General features: G+C 39.6%; 1 protein-coding gene across 2 annotated transcripts in view; it reads left to right on the top strand.

The window, feature by feature from the left end:
• Positions 1 to 6,112, top strand: part of ELOVL4 (ELOVL fatty acid elongase 4) — a 36,875-nt gene extending 30,763 nt beyond the window's left edge. For both annotated transcript variants that reach the window (XM_051778063.1, XM_051778061.1), the window contains exons 5-6: positions 645 to 772; positions 1,278 to 6,112. In XM_051778063.1, coding sequence (XP_051634023.1) covers positions 645 to 772; positions 1,278 to 1,553 — 404 coding nt within the window. In that variant the 3' untranslated portion in view covers positions 1,554 to 6,112. The remainder of the gene's footprint in view (positions 1 to 644; positions 773 to 1,277) is intronic.
• Positions 6,113 to 17,437: the final 11,325 nt, after the last annotated feature.

The following is a 17,437-nucleotide window of genomic DNA, read 5'->3' as shown; positions in this document are numbered from 1 at the left end:
GCAAAGAGATCTTAATATAAATGAAACTGTCATCATTTCCAACATGGAACATTCTTGATAATGCTATACTATACACTTATATATTTAAGAATACTGGATATTTTAATGATAAATAAAGAAACTAAAGATGAATAATTTAGGAAAACTCACCTGTCAGTGCCCTTGAAGTTCTTATAACCATAAGTCAAGTTTTACTCTGGTTGATTTTTTTGGCCTATTTAATCAGACTTTCATGTGAGTTTCTTGATTTCTTGCTGAGAAGTGAACTTCGTGCATTTAAATTCAGAATATGATACGTTACATTGTCAAATACAGCTTTTAATAATCTCTTAGCGAAACAGTTGCAGTTATACTACAACAACTGATGTGGAATCAATGTCATTTATGTCTGTTAAACGAAAATCTTATGAAAAGCTTTTACCTAAATAGTTCCATGAAAGGTGTGACATACTACTTGCATGAACAGGTATTTGTGTCAGCATATGTTAGCAGTCAGGTCTGTGCTATACTATTGAATATTTTGAAGATGGAATCCTGGTGTGTCCTGTGCTTTGTAATTTTTACTGTAACATAAATAATAGTAGAAAAGACTTCTCTCTTTCTTCCAAAATTACACGACAATCTTCCCTTCTGTTCCATGACAGCTTTTTTCGGAGCTCAAATGAATGCATTTATTCATGTCATTATGTACATGTATTATGGATTAGCAGCTTGCGGCCCTAAATTTCAGAAGTACCTGTGGTGGAAACGATACTTGACCATACTGCAATTGGTAAGTAAAATTTCTCCCCTTATCTCAAAAGGTATTGCCTCTGAGTGGATTTGCATTTGCAGAGCTTTGGAACACATACTGCTCCTTCCAGAAGTTCTTCTCTGTCTGCCACTGACAGCTCAGCTTAGAATACTTCCCAGAGATGGAAGCATTTATTCAATTTCTAAAAAAATATGCGGCATAGATAAGAGTTGTGTCAGTTAAAGTCTTTCCTGGCTGGTTGTTTCAACTGAATTGCAAAAAACATGTTCAAAAGGTAGAGAAAATCCAGATCTTTTATAATCTTCTCATTTTCCTGTTTCTGAAAACTATGACAGATACTGCAATAAATTTGACGTTCCCGGTCAAGCACAGGTGTGCATGCATGAATGTGACAGCTAAATACAGCTCCCTGCCACCTCCCAGTTTACCAGTTTTCATAACTTAATGCATAGGTGTAAATTGTTGCAGTCAGACCTACAGAATATATCCAGACCTTTTTGATTCTATATTTTCTGTCTTACAGGTGCAGTTCCATGTGACTATTGGCCACACAGCCTTGTCTATTTATATTGATTGTCCTTTCCCTAAATGGATGCACTGGGGTGTCATTTTCTATGCTGTCACCTTCATTTTCCTGTTTGGTAACTTCTACTATCGGACATATAAACTGCCCAAGGAACCTGTAAAGAATGGAAAAATAGCAAATGGTGCTGTTGCAAATGGAGTAAGCAAACCAGAAAATAAAGCAGTGGTGGAAAATGGAAAAAAGCAGAAAAAGGGAAAAGCAAAAGGAGAGTAACTTGATCCAGGCCTTAACCATTGTTGGCAGTGAGAACCTCCGGTTTGGTTTATAAAAGGAAGAAAAAAACACTATGTGTACCAATTAACCTTAGGTTACTGAAGAGCTAGAACACAGATATTTTCATTATTTATGAAGATTGTTTTAAGAACAACACTAAAGTTGAATTTCTATTGTAATTATGTAATTATCATGCATATGGTCTCTGTGTAAACTTGTAGACTGCTGGTGTTGGTGAATGTAAGGAAGAATTGCAGTTGATTCCATGTTTAGCAGTCCAAAAGTTAATATTACCATTGGTAAAGGCAGTTTTGTTGGCACCCACATTTCTTTGGGGGGGAGGGGAAGGAAGTAGCGTTTGGATACTTGTGTTTTCCTTCCAGAAAATTATTAAATTTCAAATTATGATATATTATCTAATCAGAACGTGCAACTTTTCTTGTCCTCCTTGGAGGGTATCTTCAGACACATTATGTGCTGTCAGAACAGTGTTTGAATTTTCAGACATTACTTGATTTAATTGAGTATCTGTTACAGTTTGGTTTTTGTTTTATTTTTTTTTTGTGTGTGGAAATATACCTACCTCTTCATCTGCTGAAAAGAATATTGAACATTAAATAACTGGTTTCTGAAATATGGAGTCTTCTAATCTAAATATCTGTTAACACTAATTCAGAAGAAAATATGATTTCCTGTGGGAGTAAAAGGGATTTTTTGTGGTATTTTTTGATCAAGTCATCAATGACCTTTTTTAATGTAAACTGAAATTTTGGAACAGTACTTTTAGTATAGCTAAATCAAGGAAACACTTTAAGAATGTATCAACATGAAAGAATATATTGTTTGAAGCAATCAGTAAAAGTAGGCTTGCTGCTTGTTTTCCATGACCTGCATTAAACCTGTGGTGCTGACTGATACTGAAAATGGTAAGATAATGTTATGTTGGAAAGAAAACAACAACATGTAATTCCATTTAGAAATGCTGCGTGCATGGGCAGTCATGCTATCTACAAGACCATCACTGTATTGGGAGAGGAATTTGGATTAAAAGTACTAAATACAGCAAACATAAAACGTTGAAAATGCTGTTACTGCTGGATACCTGTCAAAACTCAATTTGTTAGACACTTGCAAAGTATTGCTGGTAGACGGGCCACCATTTTTAGTCAAAACTGCTAAAATAAGGAGAAGCCTTTTAGATGGATGTTCATTTGCATGTTATATAAAGGACTTTTTACTGTTCCTTTTGGGAAGAAAATAGAGAAAGAGTTATTCGCCTTTTGAATACTGTGATTACTAAGAGATGTTTTGAGCTACTCAGCATGCAGTGAGTATAGGACAGGGATGGAATTAGAAACCATGTCCTGGACTCCTGTGTTCCTTGCTCATCACTTTAAGAACTGCGTTGTTGCTGTCCAAAAGCATTCCCCCCAGCCCTGGTCAAAAACATGTTCACAGATAGCAACAACCTTGCATCTGTCAAGTGGCACCATTATTGCAGGAAAAAGTACATGGAGCTGGAGGTGTAAAGTGTGTGACACATTTAATAGATTTTTGCATCTCAATTATCCATTCATCTGTTTATAGTACACAAGCAGGTCACATCTTCTATGTCTCAGGTTTGTCTCTTTTCTCTGTACAAAAAAAATAATCTAAGCCCAAAAAACAGGTCCTAGGAAAAAAATTTGGATATAGTCTGTTGTATTCCAAACTAGTTTGTAATGCTGGAGTTGGTTCAGCTGAAAGGTGGTTCATCCATAAGTGCCACCACTGTGGATTTTATGGCTGAATATAGAATTGTGAAAGAATGTCTCTGCTGAACTGTAATGTATGTGACCATTAAGTTTTTATCTGTTGTGTCTTGTGATTCTTCCAGCCTTTGTGCTGATGCTTTTTGCATTTGCATAACTCTATGTATTTTTGTAGTGTAGCATGAGGAAGAGGGACAGCGATCTATGCTTCCTTCTTGGACAAATGCTACTACTCTTAACCAAGCCAAAATGCTGGCTGACTCGGTAACTTTGGAGTGGCTAAAGGAGTGAATAACTACAAAGCAAATTTACAGCAGACCTGCTACTCCAAGGTAATGGGTGGTGTGAATACACTTACCCTACTGTAAATTCAAGGTAGTTTACCTCACTTTGATTAAAGGGTAGCTTCTTTTTATTTGCCATGGGATGTGAGCAGCTAACTTTCAAATCTGTATCATTCCTTGAATTATGTTAAATTGGTTACATGCTCTATCGTTCTTTGGATAAGCCAGATCAGATAAATTGATACTCTTAGTGTGATCTAGCTCTGTAAGAGCATACTGAGGAGAATTTCAGTACAGGTTCAATTATGTCTTTGCTACACTTTCTAAATTAGGGATTATATCTTGCATAATGGCAGATATTTAAATAACTGAAAGTTAAATCTTTCCTTCCCTCATCACACATGGAAGTGGCTTAAATTGATTAAAACTTGAACCTTATTAGCAGAACTTGAGTAGGAACTTACTGTCAAACTCTGGGGCAATTGTTAACTTCTAAGAAAAAGTGAAAAAGCACATTGTGAGAGTGCATGGGTACATACACGTCATGTTGTCTGGCCCGGTGCATAAAACCAGTTTGAGAGATCGCCATTTCATGGGGGGAAAAAAGTTAATTGCTGGAACACTGCTGTTTTGAGTACATCTTCTGCAATATGACTTTCCTAGCTCTATTAATGATATATTTGATTGTTTGTGTAACTAAAGTCCCGTTACAATCTTGAATATAATGGCCTTATTAAATGTGCATTTTTGTAGGCATGGTCTTGAGTGCAATATTTCTGTTTCTGACTGTGCAGCCAGACTCACAGGATACAGGGCTGAACTTTTACAGCTTTTTCTTTTTCAAAATTTGAGGCAATGATGCACATGTGAGATATTGACAGATTCATTAAAGTCATCTTTGAGTCTAAGGCACCTCAAAATTTTGCCATGAAGGTAATAGAATATATGTATAAATATGTGTATTTGCTATCCACAGAACTGAAATTTAAATTATACAGTCTACTTTGCATGTTTGTTGTTTTGGTTTTTTTTTTCTAAATCCTTCAAATTTATTTAAAAATTAAATTCAAACCATTTGGAACTTTTCTTCTTTTGCCAATGAATGAGATTTTTTTATTATTTTTTTTTTTTGCTAGGAGTTCTGAAGCTCTTGGACCAGAGTATCATAATTATTTGATGCCATACAACACAATTTCATTTAGCCTCATCTCTAGCAGTGGCAGTTGTTGGATTGTTTTAGCACTTTGTCAGTGTAAAATAAACACAAATTATCGATACATGTCTGTATGTATGTGTACACATACATAGTGTATGTGTGTGTGTGTGTGTATATATGTATGGGTTCTTAGCAGATTCTTTCAATATGTGAAGGAAATTATGTTTCTTTAATGTGAAGTTGGCAGGAGCTAAAAGAATGGTTCCTACAGCTTGAGCAGTAAAATTAAGCAGTTTTCTTCCATCCATAGATCCCATATCAATCTTGCAAACATAAATAGTATTTTTCAGTCATTTAGACATAGGATGGCAGACATGGCAGAACCATTTCGCCCAGTGTAATAAATATTTTGAGGCATCAGTTGTAGATTCTGAGGGGAGGGACCTCAATTCAGTGTAGCTGAGGAAATATGCTGGTTTATAGTAGGAATCATTTTAGGAAACAGTATGAGTAACTTGCTGCAGCTAAGTCTTTGAAATGATTGCAATCATATTCTCTGTTTAACAAAACACTTTGAAAAGTAAATCATAGAGTCATAGAACCATTTAGGTTGGAAAAGGCTGTAAAGAAGATCGAGTCCAACTGTTGAATAAATGTTTCTCTGTAGATTCAAAAGCAAGGCCTATTTGAATATGTGACCATCAATTACTTCCAGCTCCAGATCAGGAGAAAAAAGGTGAAGGTAAAATGAAAATGATGCGTATTTTTTTCAGGTTAACCTTGGGGCACATTTCTTCAGAGTAAGCACCTGAACTCCACGTGCTGGGGAGGGAAGGTAAGAAAGGATAAATAGCTTTTGTGCTGCAAGGTCTCAGTCCTAAAATAGCTTATGAACATACTTGCTGTCTCTTAAAAACTCAAGTAAAATTGTTAATGGTGCATAAAGTTAAACCTTGCATGTGGGCTGAGAGTCATAATGTTGAAACAGATATTTAAGATGAGATCTGTTTCAGTTAAAATTGAAGATCATGGGGAGCTTATAAAGTATATGGATAGTGTATTTGTCTTGGTTAGAAGCACAGACTTATCCAATCTGACACCTAAAGCAAGACACCCATGTGACATCTCACTGCACTGTGCTCTGATGCGTTGGCCTCTTTGCTGACATAAGCAGCTGGAGCTCCGTGGGAATCAGTGGGGTGGTTCCCGTTTACCTCAGCAGGGTACGTTGAACCCTCAAGAGTGGAGAAAGTACTTGCTTTCTGCCAATATCCTGGGAGGATAAGGGAAATGTATGGCTCAGGGTATTGCTTTTGCATAAGGTGTTCATGCTTTTGTAAACATTAAAAATAAACATTACTTTTTTCATGCTGTTTGAGTTTGGTTTTATACGTTCCATAGTGTGTTCTTCCGCGTCCCATCTTGCTTTCGGATGCTTGCTAATTTCAGTGTTGTGCAGATCGTATGAGGTAAGATGTTTTGTAGCCCAGAAGTTTGAGAAAAATATTTTTGTGGCACACCCTCCCATTTTAACGTTATGGGGATTACCAAATTTTGAATATTGCCCCCAAAGAGTAGTGTAGTGGCTTTGAAATCACCCTTAGAGAACTGGTTGAAAATAGGATGTCCACTTATACAAAGAAAACCCGTAAGTTTCCTTTTTTGGTCTTGAAAGTACTTGCAGTTAGGAATACAATTAACACGTAGTTTAGCTGTTGTGGGACACTGTGTTGTGTTAATGTGATTTCTCATCCCAGAGAATCTGGAGGACTTTTGGCAGTAGGTACAATTTGTGATTACATGTTGCTGTGTACAGTAAGTTCCTTCAGAGTTAGTTTGCCAATTATGATCTCTGTAATCAACCTCATAATATTGAGTTGCACCCATATTGCAGTCCTTGCACCTAAATGCAAATAGCTACTCCGGATGCCAGGTAGTAGAGAATCAAGTCTGCCATCACAGCAAAATATGGTGTGATCAATTATCTCTTGCATAATTCTCAGCTGTTGCTTCAATCCACTGCTTACATCCTCCCTGGAATCTGAAAATACACTATGTGTTCAGAGCAGGATTTGTCTTTTAGATGATTAATATGTGCTGGAGTTAGGCTCTCTGTCCAGGCGTCTTTTCCGTAATACTTATTCCACACTAGGAATTAAAAATCAGAACACATGATCAAGTTAGATTCATCAGATGATTGGATGGAATAGACTGGATCCTCTGTTTTTCATGTTCAATTTTCTTTGTTGTATCACTTGCTTCTTGAAGACCAGAAAATTGGGGTTGGGGAAAGGGCTTTGTTACCTGTTTCCTTGCTCAGCTCAAAGCACCGGGTGAACGCAGGCTGTAGTCTCAGACACACACGAAGCATGTACTCAAGGACAGCTTTGATGGCAGTACCTTCTATGGACTAGTGCCTTTCAGTGTCTTTTTTTGCTTGAGACTTCTCCTAGGGAACTTCCTGAATGCACACACACTTTTCTGTTGATTGCCTGATGTGTCAGTGACATCACATTTGACTTAATTACAAAGATGCTTATCGATGGGCAAGATTAAGGGTCTTGATCATCCCCATGTCAGTTGTCCAGACCCTGATTAGTGCACACTGGTCTATAGTATTAGAATAGTGCTGGCAGTTCCTGCCAGAGCACTGTGCAAGTCAGTGCAGCTTTGAGGGGAAAAAGCTATTTGCATTTTGACTGTGTATGTGGGAACTGACACGAGCTCATGACATCATCACTGTCTGTCAAATCAGTATCAGGTAGGTTTCAGTCTGCTAAATGAGAAGAAATCTTTGATTCATAGAGTGATTCAAAGATAAGTGTTGTTTGTCCTTATCTTTAAATGGAGAACTGTTATTCTTGCAGTGGTATCACCTTAATTTGTTTCATAAGAAAACCACCTTTATGCTGATATCTTTTGGAGTGTGTTTATGAGAGAAAACTAGAGAAATACAAGAAATAATTTGGGCCAAAAATTAGAGAACATGGTGTAGTTGCTCCTCTAGTTTTTGCCTTTGCCCCTAGATGTTGCAGGAGTTAAATGATTATTTTGACTCTTACTGCTGTGTATTTATTTTTTATAGATACTGTAATTGTATCCAAGTAGTGTACCTGTGCATAAGTACATTGTGAAGTACATAAAAATTTGCTTTGTCTTAAATGACAATGAAGGGAACTATTTATCTAATCACAAATGTTAGTGGTTAAGTAATGACAAACATTGTAGTCCTGCATTGGCAGGACCCACAAATAATTTATCTTTCCTCTTTATTTTCTGATTAATAATCTTCAGAGCTTTGAGGAGCTTCTTGCACTAATACAAAACTCTGGAAAACTGAAAATAGCTGTATAACTGATAAAAAACCTGTTTTTGCTGAGCTCCTACTATTGCTTAGTTTCTTTTTTATAAATGTATTTTCAGGTCAGGTGCTTGCTTACTAATTTATTTCAGAGTGGGATGTATTTCATAGAAAGACTTGTAGTAGTTGCAAGAGAGTAAAATGTTAAAATGAACTCCGGAGTATTTTATAGGCAAGGGTTTCATGTCCATGGCATCATTTGATAAACTGGCTTCATCTCAAATGCTGCTCTTGGACACAGGGCACAGCAGTTGGGGTCCATCTAGCCTACTAGTCATTACTAGACAACAGATTCTCACCTGGACTTGCTTTCCATACATTTGGCAAATGGGGCAGGAGAAGTCCTTGGACCAAAGAGGAATGGTTTTTGCAGTTCTGCCTATTCTCAAAACACCAAACTTGGCTGGACGTGTTGGAACATTTTCTTCTGACAGCATAAGGTACAGAGTTCAAAGAAAATGTGTTTCTGGATTCAGTACTTGTAGAGAGCCTATAATGCTTTTCAGTTTTTAGTTGCTTGACAGAAATCAAATTTGCTGGAAGTGCTCCAATTAAATAGGAAAAACCCCACACCCTTTTAGGATTTATTCAGGAAATGAGACTTTGTTTAGTAGCTAGATTTTTACTGAGAAATTTTCCTTTTTTCCCCTTTGCCCTCTTCAATCACTGTGCATGCCTCTCTGCTCTGCCAGTGTGGCTCCTTGGATAAAGATTGTGATGTGTGTTCAGGGAATAATTTACTGCTGTGATATTTGTCACCAGGGCATGTGAAGTGACTTTTCTTACTGTCTGAAATGCAGAACAGCAGCCGCACAGTCCGAGCAGGTTGAGTAGTAACAGTATTTTGCATTTAATGGTCTCAAAATACCATAACAAAACTGGGTGTTCTGGATACAGTAAGCTAGAAAAAGGAAGAGGTTTTTAGTAAATTTTGTCTTCCTGCTTAATAAAAATGGGGCTACAAGGACAAACTCCAGTTCTGTATTCTATGATATGAAGGTATATAATACATTCATAACCAGAGCTTATGGCTGCAAGAGACAGAGTTTACTGCACTATAAAATCACTTTGTTAGAGATTTTATACTGAGCTACTCTTTTCTGTGATCAGAATTTAATAAAAACCAGATTTTTATATAAATCTGACCTTTGGTTTGGGGTTTTTTTATTTCAAAGTCAGGTAACTAGATAAATATTTTCTTGCACAGGTAAAAATTCTCATCCTGGCTTTTTTATGCTTTTTGGTGTTCTATATGTGAAGTTGTACTTATTTCAGTGAGTATTTTCACTAAGGGCACTCCATGAAGCTAACAGAATTTATAAAAGCACACTTACCATTTAGACCTCACATTGCACACTAAGAAGTTTGGAGAATAATAAAAAAATAAGTACCAAAATCTTTTTTTTTTTTCCTATGTAGTTTTTTTTAATGACTTTACAATGAAGGTATAATTACCTCAGTAAAACACTTGAAGTGGCAATGTATTTTGAACTTACCAGTTCAACTTATCAATTGGGTGCAGCAGATTCCTTACTGAGAAAACCCTGCTTTTGCTGCAGACCAGTGCGTAGGCAGACCTTTTTCATGCTTTCTGACACTTTATTAAATCTACTTTTGATAAGGGATCAGACATGAGACTTTATGTGCAACATCTGTAGCCCAGATTCTCCTGAATGCCTCTGGTTCCACCAGCACTTTGGAATACACCTGTAGTACCATCTTGATAAGCAGTTGGCTTAAGTTATCTGTCTCACAGGTCTACAAAATCTCTTGGATCTGGAAGATGTTGTCTGAAGCCTGTTGAAAACTGTAGAGGTATTGATTTACTAAAATACTTGAACGGAACTATTAGGACAATAGCTTGAATTCCAGATTAAGCAAACCTGTAATTTTTTTCATACTGACTTTTGCAAGGCTCCATATGTGTATGTTTCAGACCATTTTTGGCGATAAGACAGTTTCTCATTCTTTCAACACTTTGAGTCTTTGACTCTGTGAGTCTCTGGTCCTGCCACTGGCTACCAGGGAGCAGCACAGGGCTCTCATCTATTCATGACAAGTACTAGAAGATGGCTGCTCAACTCAATAGGTGACACATTAGGTAGAAGGAATCCATTTACTTTGTTATGTGTTTTGTTTGGAATTTTAACAACTGACTGGAGAGTAAGTGGGTATTTTAATCTGACCTAAATATTCTTGGTATTTTCTTCACATCATATCTAAACGTATGTTTTTCATGGGCAGTTGGAACATGTGCTGGGTTACAAACAGATGCACAAAGCGTTAGTGGTTTCTTGCTTTTGCATTGCAAGGATGCTGAAAATAACGTGTTGTTTTAGCCAGTCAAGTGATTTGGGGCTCTGTTCTCAATTTAATTTTTGGTGTAACAATTTTGGCAGCATGACATCTTGAGGCAATGTAATTCTTTGTTAGAACAGGAGCAGAATGCTGTGCAGTGCCTCCTTCACTGAGCAAATCTCCCATTGTAGGCATAATGCCAGACAGCAAGATTAGCTCTCAACAGCATTGTGACCTGGTGAGCAGTGCGTTCTGGATCTAAATTACAAATTTAAAAGAATTCCATAGAATTAAGAAAATCATTATCAGGTTTTAAAGCCTCAGCTGGAGCCTGTTTCTCTTTGTTACTTAGATAAAATAACCATTACAGTTGTGAAGAGTGCTTTAGAAAAGAGATTAATGATATACTCAATCAGAAATGGTGGTGGACTAATTACTTATGTTTCTTGATTTCTTTTTTTCAGTGATATAATGTTGTCTGAACGTTTTTGCCAGAATTTCAGTTCCTGAAACTGGAAATTTCTGTAGCAGAAGGAGCATGTTATGTTAGCAAGGAATAACCCATCCACACCCAGAGGGATGGCCCTGGCATCCTGTGAAAGTCAAAAGAATTAGAAATCATAGCAATATTTGGCCCTGACCCACTTTTAAAATTACAACATTCTCATCACTCATCAATCCTATTTCTTGGGACTAGTTTGCCTTTGAGGACTTACTGGATTGACTGAGCAGCAATTTAAATAGGTAAGTAAACAGAAGTAACAGATGCTGAATATTTGTTCCAGGTGATTTAGTAGGGAAGTGAACATTCCTGTAGCTGGAAACTCCATCCACTTGCAAAACATTTTCTGGGTGGCAATTGAGTTTAGCAGGTTTGCGCAACCCACAAGCTGTCACCAGATTACACGATGCAGGGACAGATACAGGTGAGTGGTAGTGAAGGCACAGCCAGATGGATGATGTGTTTCACTACAGTGTTTCCTTGGGAAAACTTGGAGCCTTTCCGAACTGCTGATGTTTTCTAAGGAAGAGCTAAGTAATGTTCTGGCATCAATAGGAAGGGCGTTTCTGCAGCTCCACCTCCACGGCTTTAAGACTTTAACTGATGGGCAGTCATAAAATGGTTTTTCTGGTGTCCACATACCGGCAGAAGGAAAAGCTGCTCTTTCAAGAGCTCCTCAACATCAGTAAAAGACCACTCTCAGGTGTTTAGCTTTGGGCTATTTCTTGCCTTAACAGGGAAAGGAGAGCAAAAGAGAAGACCTGTGGTTTATGCGGAATAGCTACTGTGCAAACTGCGGGAGGTTTGTAGGTTTTCCAGTGGTTTATAGGCAAGGGTGGGAGGATTGAACAACCTTTGAGCAGACACCCTTTCTGCAGTGTGGTGTCATGCCTTAACAATAGTATTATCCCTCCTGGCAGCACTATAAAGTGAGGAGATTATTAATTTAACAGTAAAAAGCAGGGTAGGTAATTTGTGTAAATCCTAGCTCTTTGTTAATATTTTTTCAAGAACAAAAAAAAAAGGCATTTACAAAGTGGTTGGAATACTTGGTAAACAACCAGAAACAAGACTTGCAAGAACTTGGGTAAGGATGACTCTCTCCTTTGATCCCGTTCCTTCTGCAGCCATGACAGGCTAACACAGGGCTGGTGCTCTGTCTTCAAGTTCAGTGCAGGACTTGTCATACCAAGGGGCTGGAAATGAGGTGCTAAGGCCACTGCTGCCTCCTGGGGGATGGTGGTATGGAGAAACATCGAGAACTGGCAGAGCTTTTGCTCTCCTGCCCGTCCCCAGAGCACCCTGAATCTTCTCGTGCAGTGAATATGCTGCAACGTGTGATTTGTACCATCACAGCTTTTGCAGTTTCGGGGATAAGAGACTGAATTAGTTTGCGCAGCATTAATAGAAATTGTGCTGAATGCTGAAAGCTAATGCCAAATCCAGTATCTTATTCATTAATAATAAAGTCTTTTTTAATTTGGGATGTAATTAGCTTACATCATAAAAAATTCCTAGATAAGCATTTTCTAACAGCTGAAAAGCAGTCAGATGGAAATATTCATAATTGCTTGACACAGAGCTAAAACAGTTTTTTCTTTAAAAGCTTCTAACACAATAGCAGTTGTGTTAGCCATAAAATCAGAAACTGTTTATTTTTGCTACATCTATCTACATATATACACCCAGACACCCATCCTTCCAAAATCATGGTGTTGCACTTTTCACTTTTATTTCGAAGGTTAATTGTGTTTTACCGCCTCTTCAGTGTATCCAGGCTATTTTCTCTTTTTCTAATGTTAAAATTAAACTAATCTGCTGACGCTGTATTTTTCTACAGCTCTTGTGAAGTAAATTGTAAAACCTCCAGCATCTTTCTGGTGTTATTCATGAGCAGTCCCAAACACACCAGTTTAGCTGTTTGTGTGCAAGTCCTAAAGCCTTTGTCAGCTGCACAAGAACGACTCTTCCTTAGCTTTTACTTTTGCTGAGCCACAGGAGGGAGATTTTTATAATGTCACCGAACTGCTCTGTCCTGCGAGTCTAGAGCACGTGAAATTCGGTGCCGGTGATCAACTGGTTTTGCAAGGTGTTTATATACGTATTTTATCACCCTCTAATGAAAATTAACACTGTGACTGTACCACAGCCATCAACAAAAAAGGCTACAACTAGAAATTGGCCCAATGTTTGAAAAGCCAGCGACAGCTCAGGAATGAGGCTAGTGCCTCCCGCAAAAGGCTCATCCCCTTGGTGGGGTCCAGCTCCTTCACCTTGTCCAGAGGGCAAGTGTCCCTACAGGAGTGGCCATCACCTCTCTGCTCCAACCATTCTCTGTATTTCCCCATTCCCAGACTAACCCTCAGCTCATGCCCATCACTTATGGAAAGGAGTGACCGATCTGGCTCCTACCACAGAGACGCTGGCTTAGGCAGGAAAACATGCCAAAACATCACCAAGCAACAGGGAAACAGGAGCAGGCTTGGTCTTGGTGTCGCCCCGGCTGCCTCTGAAGAGCGCTGGCTGTGCAAGGCAGGCCTGCCCCTTGCCTGCTGACAGCCCTGTGTTATCTCCCCTGCCATCCTTCCCATAGGCTCATTTTGCTTGGTTCTACCAGTGACTCAGTCTATTAAATGGGCGTCATATTTTATTATAAACCAGAGCTGATTAATTACATGCTGTTAGGCAAAAAAAAATGCAGGGCAACTGCAGAGGGGAGTGGTGATGAAATGAAGGTGCAAACAGAAAAGTTGTCACTTCTGGAGAAGGAAAGAAAAGGATTAAGCAGCTAAATGTAACCAGAAGAGCTGCTTTCCCAAGTGGATGTCTCACTGGAGGCATTGGGAAAGCATAGCCTCATGGGCCTGCCACCATGGGAAGCACTGCCACACACCATGCCAACACCCTGCACCTCTCTTTGCAGGGCTGGGGAGTTGTGGACCTCCTTGTACCTCTTCAAAAGTAGTTACTGCCATCTGTGCTAATTAAAAATAAAAGTGGTTATGCTCTTTAGGAAAGATTTTGAAAGTTCTTTGAAATGGTGCACATCTGAGCTGGTGTGGGGGGATCCAAAGGAGGGAGGGTTTGGAACCATGGTGCTTTCTTCCTCTGCCTAGTGGTAAAGCAGGGGGAGGAAGTGCCCACAGATCCTGCCTTTCTGTTTGGGTCAGCATCCTAACTTTGCAGTCTAATCAGAAAAGGGCAAGACTCCTCTTGCCAGGGAGAGACAGAGAGTTCCTGGCAGCTCTGTGTCTCAACTGGCACCTGTGGGGAGGGAGGACACAGCTCCATCCCTTTGCAGGTAAAAGCAAGTGCGAGTGAGGTGAGGAAGACCAGGGAGGATGGTGACTTCCTGCTGCCAACCCTGTCTCTCGGTGTGCAGGCTGGCAATGCCTGTCTTTCAAAAGAAGGCTCTGTGAATACACACTCACACACATAAGAAAACGACTTTTAAAAACAATTTGGGAATTTTGTGTCCAAGACAAAGAGTAAGTGGTGTAGTTTAAGAAGCCAGGAATGTGAGTAGATGAGTGTATGAGTCACTCAAACGGCCTTTTACAAAGGGGAAGGCAGCAGGTATCACACTGAAATTACCATGGGTGGCAGCTCACACCCCTTGAAGAGCTGGCTAAGCCAATTTATTTTTTTGTTATAAGTGCTTGTTGACTGCACCTGAAATCACACGGAAAAAAACCACTTCTGCTTGATCTGTAAAGCAGACTGTCTCTTTGGTGCTTGAGCTGGCACATCCTTGTGTGGTGGGTTGACCCTGTCTGGACACTGTGTACCCACCGAAGCATTTCTCTATGACTGCCCTCCTCAGTTGGGCAAGGCAGAGAAAATGCAACAAACAGCTCATGGGTTGAGATAAAGGCAGGGAGAGATCATTCACCAGTTACTATCACAGACAAAAGAGACTCGACTTGGGGAAATTAGTATAATTTATTGCCAATTAACACCAGAGTACAGTAATGAGAAATAAAAACAAATCTTAAAACAACTTCTCCACACCCCTCCCTTCTTCCATGCTCAGCTTCACCTCTGATATCTCTACCTCCTCCTTCCCAGCAGCACAGGGGCACAGGGAATGGGGACTGCAGTCCCCATCATACATTGTTTCTGCCATTCCTTCCTCCTCAAAGAGAGGACTCCTTACACTTCCTCTGCTCCAGTGTGGGATCCTCCGGGGGCTGCAGGTGGATCTCTGCTCCAGCATGAACCTTCATGGGCTGCAGGGGGACAACTTGCCTCACCATGGTCTTCCCCACAGGCTTCAAGGGAATCTCTACTCTGCCACCTGGAGCACCTCCTTCCCCTGCTTCTTCACTGGCCTTTGTTTCTGCAGAGTTCTTTGTCTCACATATTTTCACTCCTCTCCTCTTTGGCTACAATTTGCTCCCAGGCAGTACCTTTTCCCCTTTCTTAAATCCATTATCCCAGAGGTGCTACCACTGTCACTGATAGGCTCGGCCTTGGCCAGTGGAGCTGGCTGGCATTGTCTCTGTTGGACATGGAGAAAGTTTCTAGCAGCTTCTCACAGAAGCCACCCTTGTAGACCCCTGCTACCAAAACCTTGCTGTGCAAATACAGTGCATCCTGTTTTCCAATGCCATAGGAAACTCTCTGAAGCCTGTGGAGTAAGAGAAAGGGAAAAAATCCTTTCATGCACCACTTAACTCTCAAAACCAAATCCGTGGACTTGCTAGCTCTGGAGAGGCCACACAAGTCTCCTGTGTGGTAGATGTGTACTCACAGAGCATCTCTGAAAAGTCAAGTTTGGTTCCTTAGAAAACCACTTTTAGCTTTTCCTGATGCTGGATAACTTCTTCCTGTGGCCCCAGGTATTTCAGAGCCCTGGCTAAAACACAGCCAGAAATGGCACAGATTATGAATGTATTACTAGCAAATGCAGGTGACTCTGCTTTCAAAACAGCAGTGTTATTGCTGTCTCACCAGAGAGCACAGGTTCTGTGTAACAGAGGAGCCAACAAGGAAAATGTACATCATAGGGCACTGGGTACATGCCTAGGCACCAGCACAGCAACCTGGCATCAATGGAAAACCTTCAAAGTAATTTAAAAAATCATTGGATTAGGGAATATAAAAAAAAAAATGGTTATATGCTTCCTGCAGATTTTTACTTCAGGAAATAAAATAAAAAAGTCCACGTTTTTTCAATAATGTAGTTATGTCTTATATCTCATCCTGTACCCCACTTCTACCTTTTTTTAATACTTTCAGCTATCTTACTATGTGATATACCACATTTTTACATAGAATTATAGAATAATGTAACCTGGGAGATCTCTCTGGTGACCTTCTAGCCCAAACCTGTGCTCAGATCAGGACCACTTTCCAATGACTGAGAAGCTCCTCAGATAACCCCTGCCCATTACTGAAAATGTGTACTTACCAAACACTCACTATTTGGACACTTTGACTAACACAGGGAGAGGGCAGAGGGAGACTGTAGGTGTCCCAACTGTTAGTGAAGAGGGTGGACTAAGAAGGACCTGAAAGAAGAGGTTAGAGAGAGGGTTCAAGGCTCAGCTGGCTCATCTTTTACCTTCCTGTATATAGAGACAGTCTGGTTTTCTTTTAAATCATGACAAACAGACAGCTAGCTACTTGCTGGAAATAATGATGATTCCCAGCAAAAGGCAAAATTCCATCCATCAGGGTAGTTCAGAAATTGAAAATTCAGAATTTGGAATAGGAACAGTGCATATGAGGTCCAGCTCCAGGAGCCATGGCCAAAAGCTCCACAAGAAAAGACATTAGAAAAGGAGATGAACTTACAGCATCCCACCAGGAGAGGTCTAGAAACCTTTTAAGCTGCCAGAGGTACTGTATTTTGTATGAAATATCCAGCAGACCAGCATAGAACTTGTGCTCCTGGTGAGACATGAGACATGCCGAGGGCTTGATGGATATCCCTGAAAAACAGCAGGCAGCACTGATACCCTACTAAGGAGATGGTAGAGAAGAAGTAAAGACAGATAGATAGACATTTTTATTATGCATTTAGAAACAAGTAAGATGCTATTTTCAAGGAAAATGAGAGAAGTGACTTTTTTTAGCTGCTAAGTTGTGAGGATGTTAAAAATCTGTATTAGACATAAACAGGTTTAAGTCTTGCTACATACTCAGGCCTGGAAAATCTGCCTAGGAGATAATTGGCCCACTTATCTTCATTTTGAGAACATCCTGGTGTACCGGGGAAATTCCTGAAGTCTTACAGAGCATTAGCATTAAGCCACTGATAAAAGGCATAAAGATGAGCCTGGTAATTGTACAACATTTAGTCTGACATCAACCCAAGGCAAACTGATGAGACTGCTGACAGAGGGATTGGACTGATAGATGACCACAACAGAAACTAATGCTGCTCACTGTGATGAAGAGGAGGAAGGAACAGTTTGAGGGGTTTTTTTTCCTGCACTTTTTGTCTGCACTCTGTGTAGGCAGATATTTGGTTTTCTGTGAATCTCTTGGTTCAGTGCCATACAACACTTTAGTGAAAAATTTGTAA

The sequence above is a fragment of the Manacus candei genome, unplaced genomic scaffold, assembly GCF_025592945.1.
Source record: "Manacus candei isolate 608988 ecotype Guabito, Panama unplaced genomic scaffold, ASM2559294v1 h1tg000011l, whole genome shotgun sequence".
Lineage (NCBI taxonomy): Eukaryota > Metazoa > Chordata > Aves > Passeriformes > Pipridae > Manacus > Manacus candei.
This window is presented reverse-complemented; position numbering and strand designations above follow the sequence as displayed.